Source organism: Balaenoptera musculus, chromosome X (genome assembly GCF_009873245.2).
Source record: "Balaenoptera musculus isolate JJ_BM4_2016_0621 chromosome X, mBalMus1.pri.v3, whole genome shotgun sequence".
Taxonomy (NCBI): Eukaryota; Metazoa; Chordata; class Mammalia; order Artiodactyla; family Balaenopteridae; genus Balaenoptera; species Balaenoptera musculus.
The window spans coordinates 74,657,104-74,664,210 of NC_045806.1; the positions used below are offsets into that span (position 1 = coordinate 74,657,104).

The 7,107-nt window shown below is 32.0% G+C and overlaps 1 protein-coding gene across 1 annotated transcript; it reads left to right on the plus strand.

The window, feature by feature from the left end:
* Positions 1-919: 919 nt before the first annotated feature.
* On the plus strand, positions 920-1,421 carry LOC118888805 (E3 ubiquitin-protein ligase RBX1-like). Its single transcript, XM_036840269.1, has one exon. It carries the CDS (start codon positions 927-929, stop codon positions 1,251-1,253), a length of 327 nt encoding a protein of 108 aa, XP_036696164.1. The 5' UTR covers positions 920-926; the 3' UTR covers positions 1,254-1,421.
* The last annotated feature ends 5,686 nt before the right edge of the window (positions 1,422-7,107 follow it).

The window sequence follows — 7,107 nt, forward strand, 5'->3', positions numbered from 1 at the left end:
AATTTATGCTGATATAATTCTCTCAGAATTATAACAATCATTGTTAGGTACTGAGAGTTTATCCATTCTCACTTTATAGTGGTTAGTGTGATATGAACTAAACATAATCAAATGTGATTGTAACTTCTGTTTGAGGAGGAGATCTCTCTCTTAGTCTTTCTACCTTTATATTCCTCAAGAATAGGTATCTACTTCTGTGTTTTGGGTCTAACAATATCTCCCTCTATTCTAGCCTGAGGGGTAATAGTTTAAGATTAGTTATTTTTCAGAAAGAGAATATTGTTTACAAAATTTTCTTCCTCTTTAAATTTACTACCAGTTCTGTTAGCATTTTCTCAGGAAAACATTTACAACATATATTTTTATGGAAAATATCATTTTAAATAATATCAGCCCCAACACATATTTACAGAATACAGGGCATTAAAGTACTTGAGCAATTCCAGATCAACCTTGGCCAAACAGGCCTAGGTTCTTAAAGAACAGAATGCATGACTCCTCTTTATTATCATTGATGATGAAATGTGGAAACAATTCTTAAACATTTGTTTGACAATAATGTTACTTAAAGATACCTGTTTTAGAAGCATGTGGATATTACTGTATAGTCTAAGATACCTCTAAAAATAGCATTTCTTTTGCATCCACTGGTAATTTAATTTTTCCATTTCAAACAATGGTTTTCATGAAGGCAATAAAGTGATATACAATTAACAGCAGTTTATTTGCACTGTTGTAGTATTATACAAGGTGCAAATGAAAGAACAAAGTGCCTAAAACTCTATTTAAAAATGTCATCTTGATTTTATTTAGTTATAAGTATACAATTTTAAAACCTAACTGCCTTTTGTGAATAAAAATATTTTCAGTTAACTTTTTACAAAAAAAAATTCACTCAAGATTAAATAAGCAGGTGTGTTTCCAAAATGGCGGCGGCGATGGATGTGGATACCTCGAGCGGCACGAACAGTGGCGTGGGCAAGAAGCGCTTTGAAGTGAAAAAGTGGAATGCGGTAGCCCTCTGCGCCTGGGATATTGTGGTTGATAACTGTGCCATCTGCCGGAACCACATTATGGATCTTTGCATAGAGTGTCAAGCCAACCAGGCGTCTGCTACTTCCGAAGAGTGCACCGTTGCGTGGGGAGTCTGTAACCATGCTTTTCACTTCCACTGCATCTCCCGCTGGCTCAGAACACGGCAAGTGTGTCCATTGGACAATAGAGAGTGGGAATACCAAAAGTATGGACACTAGAAAAAGAGAATACTTCCATCAAGCTCAACTCTTTCATTAGCCATTTAATGACTTGCCCTCCTGTTACTTAATTATAAATTAGTCAGAATCGTGTTTTTTCTGCTCTGTCTTTTCAGTTTGCTATTCCTGCATCCATATTGTATTCTGTGTCAAATAAAATCCAGTTGGATTCTAACAACAACAACAACAACAATAAAAAAGATTAAATAAGCACATATTCATGGCTAATTTATTTAATTATGTGTGTGTGACTTTCCAATAAGCAATAAATTTATTTATGTTAGTTAACATGAAAAATTATAAATATATAATTTCTATACAGGCAGTTCCCAATTTATATAAAGATTATAAATATGAACAGACATTTGGAAGATAGCCATCACATAATTATTTTATGATAAGCATTGAAGTAATTACTAGGAAAAATATAAAGTGCTACTGATCCTATTAGAAAAGGCTACAAGAATTACATATCAGTAACCTGATAAAATTACATGTATGAAAACTTTTTTTTTAGAGTCAGAAGCTGGAGGTGCTTATTTTGCAAGTAATAGGCTTTGGATGAGTGAAGAATGCTTCCTTATGTTTTGTAATTTGAGGAATATGTTGCTTTGATATGCATTAGGATATACCACCCAATTCTTATCCCTATGCATGGCATATATGGTAGAGATGGTGGAGCACCAGCAGAATATTAGAACCAGTATATGTTAAGTACAAACTTGTCCAAACAATTCACTTTATTAATGATGTAAAGACCTGTGGCTTTCTAAAAGTTACAGACTTGTAGGATTATGATTAGAAAATAAGAAATACTAGAGCAAAATATGATCCTCTAAAACTAAAATTCCTATTTAGTTTGGGCTCCAAGCCAAGGTCTTAATCTTTGGAACAGATTCGTATACAGCCTGGAGTTAGAACTGTTAACAACTCTTGGCAGTTGTGTTACACATAATATAGACCAGAAATTATTTAGACAACAAATGAGAACCCTAAAGAGTATTTGGTCAAACTTTTCCTAAAGTCATAACTAATTTTTCAAATAATAGATAAAACACAAAGTTATTGTTATTTGTTAAGTAGATGAGAAATCCAGAAAATTGTTTGAATATTTCATTCCACATGACTATGTCATCATAATATAGCCACAACCATCAAACATTAAAGGGTTGTATGATTTTGAAACACTATAACCTCTACTAAAATAAAAGGAGATGCATGCTTTGTCAATAAATGTTTACTGGGTATTATAGTAATTATATTAAATATGTTAAACTATAGGAAATTGCCAATAATTAACATCATTTGAACTACATAAATAGCAATTTCATATGGCTCAACATAATACAAGCCATGGGCAAATTTTCATAGAATAGTTGCAATTTCTATCCAAATAACGATTTTCATTTTCTATCACTTGTTCCAGTTGCAGGTACACACAACTGGATATTTCTGTTGGAGAAAACTTGAGAAAGCTTTGCCTCATAGTAATTGCTAGTGTGTATGTATGTGTGTGTGTGTGTTTGTGCATATATGTATATGTGTGTTTTTATGTGCATATGTGGCAGGTATTGTGTTTTCTAAAGGGCTCTGAAATCAAAAATATTCTGAGATGATACGACTGGCAACCTGACTCTGAATGGGTTTGCAATAGTACATGGTTATTTCACTCACTGGAAGTGATTTTTTGTTTCTGCAGTACTACATGAAAAAAAAAGTGCTGGCATGAAATGCTGACTGGAAGACAAATATAGGATCATTTGCATTTGAAATTTGGAAGTGTTAGCAACTGAAACTTGTGCATATGGTGAAATTACTCTTGCTATACTTTATTTTTGAATGAAATATTATGTGTTCATTTGCCTATATTTTTTAAAATAAATTCAACACAATATACTCACAAAAATTAATTTTGCATTTATTTCTTTTGCATGAGAAGACAGATCCAAAAAAATTGCTATGATTTATTCAAAGAGTATTCTGAATATATTCTCTTCTAGGAGTTTTATGGTTTCAGGTCTTACATTTAGATTTTTAATCCATTTTGAGTTTATTTTTGTATACAGTGTGAGGAAATGTTCTAATCTCATTGATTTACATGTAGCTGTCCAGTTTCCATAGCACCACTTATTGAAGAGATTGTCTTTTCTTCATTGTATATTCTTGCCTCCTTTGTTGAAGATTAATTGACTGTAGGTATGTGAGTTTATTTCTGGGCTCTCTATTCTGTTCCACTGTTCTCTGTCTGTTTTTGTGCCAGTACCATGTTAGTTTGATTACTGTAGCTTTGTGGTAAGGTCTGAAGTCTGGGATGGTGTTACCTCAGGCTTTGCTCTTTTTTCTCGAGATTGTTTTGGCAATTTAGGTCTTTTGTGGTTCTATATAAATTTTAGGATTATTGGTTCTAGTTCTCTGAAAAATGTCATGGGTATTTTGATAGGGATTGCATTAAATCTGTAGATTGCTTTGGGTAGTATGGACATTTAAAATATATTAATTCTTCCAATCCAAAAGGACAGGATATCTTTCCATGTCTTTGTAGCATATTCCATTTCCTTCATCAAAGTTTTATAGCTCTCAGAGTATAGACCTTTCACCTCATGGTTAAGTTTATTACTAGGTAACTTATTTTTTTGGTGTGAATTTAAACAGGATTGGGTTTTTACTTTCTCTTTCTGATAGTTCATTATTAATGTGTAGAAAAGCAACATATTTCTGTATATTAATGTTGTATCCTACAAAATTGCTGAATTTAATTATTAGTTCTAATAGTTTAGGGTTTCCTATATAAAGTATCATATCATCTGCATATAGTGACATTTAACTTCTACCCTTCCAAATTTGATGCCATTTATTTCTTTTTCTTGTGTGATTGCTATGGCTAGGACTTCCAATATTTTGTTAAACAGAAGTGGTGAGAGTGGGCATCCTATTCATGTTCCTGAATTTAGAGGAAAGGCTTTCTGCTTTTCATCATTAAGTATGATGTTAGCTGTGGGCTTGTCATAAATGGCCTTCATTATGTCAAAATATGTTTCATCTATACCCACTTTGATGAGAGTTATTATCACAAATGTATGTTGAATTTTTTCAAATGTTTTCCTGCCTCATTTGAAATTATCATGTGATTTTTATCCTTCTTTTTGTTAATGTGGTATATTCCACATTGTTTGATTTGTGAATATTGAACCATCCTTGCATCCCTGGAGTAAATCCAACTTGATCACTGTGTATGATGCCTTTTCTATATTGTTGCATTAGTTTGCTCATATTTTCTTTAGAATTTTTGCATCTATATTTATCAGAGATATTGGCCTGTAATTTTCTTTGTTTGTAGTATATTTTTCTGGATTTGGTATCAGGGTAATTGTGGCCTCATAGAATGAATTTGGGAGTGTTTCAGCCTATTCAATTTTGGGGAATAGTTTGAGAAGGATAGGTATTAACTCTTTGTATGTTTGGTAGAATTCCCAAGTGAGGCTTCCAGTCCTGGACTTTTGTCTGGTGTGAGATTTTTGTTTGTTTGTTTGTTTTACAAATTCCATTTCACTAATAGCAATGTTCAAATTGTCTATTTCTTCTTGATTCATCCTTGGCAGGATGTATTTGTCTAGAAATTTTTCGATTTCTTCTAGGTTGTCCAATTTGTTGGCATAAAACTGTAAATAGTACTCTTTTATGATTTTTTTGTATCTCTCTAGGATTGGTTATTAATTCTCCTCTTTCTTATTTTGTTTATTTCTGTCCGCTCTCTTTTCTTCTTGGTTGGCCTAGGTAAAGGTTTATAAATTTATCTTTTCACAAAATTAGCTCTTGATTTCATTGATCTTTATTATTGTTTTTTTTTTTTAGTTTTAGTTTATGTATTTCCTCTCTGATCATTATTATTTCCTTCCTCCTGCTGACGTTGGGCATTGTTTGTTCTTCTTTTTCTAATTCCTTTACGTGCTGGGTTAGGTTGTTTATGTGAGATTTTTCTTGCTTCTTGAGGAAGGTCTGTACTACTACAAATTTCTCTCTTAGAACTGCTTTTTTTTTTAGAATTAATAAGAGTTTAATAAAGTTCTGGAAACAAGTAAAAATAAATTTTATTTCTATACACCAGCAAAAATCAAAAACTATAGTAAAAAAAAAAGTAACATTTATATGGCAACCAAAAATATAAGATACTATAATTAATTCCAACAGAAAATTTGCAAGAGTTTTATGGAGAAAATTAAAACTTTATTAGAAATCATTAATCTAAAAATACAGAATGCATTCTTAGAATATCCCCAAATTGTTACATTCCATAAATTTTGGAAAATTCTGTTTCCATTTTAAATTGTCTCAAGGTGTTTTCTGATTTCCTTTGATTTCTTCATTTACTCATTGTTTTTTAGTAGCATTCTGTTTAGTCTCCATGTTTTTGTTCTCTTCCCATTTTTCTTTCTGTAATTGATTTGTAGTTTCATACCATTGTTCTCAGAAAAAAATGCTTGACATAATTTTTATCCTCTTAAATTTATTGAGACTTGTCTTGTGGCCTAGTGTATGATCTATCTTGGAGAATCTTCCATGTGCACTTGTAAAGAATATATATTCTGCTGTTTTTGGATAGAACGTCTTGTAGATATCTATAAAGTTCAAGTGGTCTATTGTGTTATTTAAGACCACTGTTGCCTTATTGATTTTCTGTCTGGATGATCTGTCCCTTGGTGTCAGTGGGGTGTTAAAGTCCCCTACTACTGTTGTATTACTGTCAGTTTCTCCCTTTTTGTCTCTTAGTATTTCCTTTATATATTTAGGTACTTCCATATGAGGTGCATATATGTTAATGAATGTAATATCCTCTTCTTTTACTGATCCCTTTATCATTATATATTGTTTTTCTTTGTCCTTTGTTATAGCCTTTGTTTTAAAGTCTATTTTGTCTAATATGAGTGTTGCTACCTCTGCTTTCTTGTAGTTTCCATTTGCATGAAATTTTTTTTTTTCCATCTCACTTTCAGTCTCTCTGTGTCTTTAGCTCTGAAGTGAGTCTCTTGTAGGTAGCCTATGGATGCATCCTGTATTTTTTATCCAATCAGACACTACATCTTCCAATTGCTGCATTTACTCAACAGACATGTAATTATTGATAGGTATATACTAATTGACATTTTGTTACTTGTTTTTTTGATTGTTTTTGTAGTTCTATTTTACTCATTTTTTCTTCTTGTTTCTTCCCTTGTGGTTTCATGATTTTCTTTAGTACTATGCATGCATTCCTTTTTTTTTTTCAGTGTTTGTTTATCTCTTGTGGGTTTTTTATTTGTAGTTACCATGGGGTTCATATATGTTGACCCATACCTATGTCTATTTGGTTTACAGGGGTAGTCATTTAAGTTCAACACAATCTAAAAGATCTATATTTTTACCCCCCTCACATTTTGTGCTTCTGATGTCATATTTTACATCTTCATGTTTATCCTCTGTTTATTGTAATTATAGTTTCTTTTATAGTTTTTGTCTTTTAACCTTCTTAACTTGCTTTTTAAGTGGTTGATAATCAGTCCTCACTATATATTTATCTTTCCTAGTGGGATTTCTACTTTCCTATAGGTTCTTACTTGTTTTTCACTTAGAAAAGACTGACCCTTTAACATTTCTTTTAGGGTTGGTTTAGTATTGATAATCTCTTCTAGTTTTTGCTTGTCAAGAAGTTCTTTATCTCTCATTCAATTCTAAATGATAATATTGCTGGGTAGAATATCCTAGTTTGCAGGTTTTTCCCTTTCATCACTTTGAATATATCATGTCACTCCTTTCCGTCCCTCAAAGCTTCTGCAGAAAAATCAGCTGTTAGCCCAATGGAGTTCCTTTGTACATGGCT

What these genes read in the sequence shown, in the direction of transcription:
- LOC118888805 (XM_036840269.1), top strand. Translation starts at nt 927, where the DNA reads ATGGCGGCGGCGATGGATGTGGATACCTCGAGCGGCACGAACAGTGGC.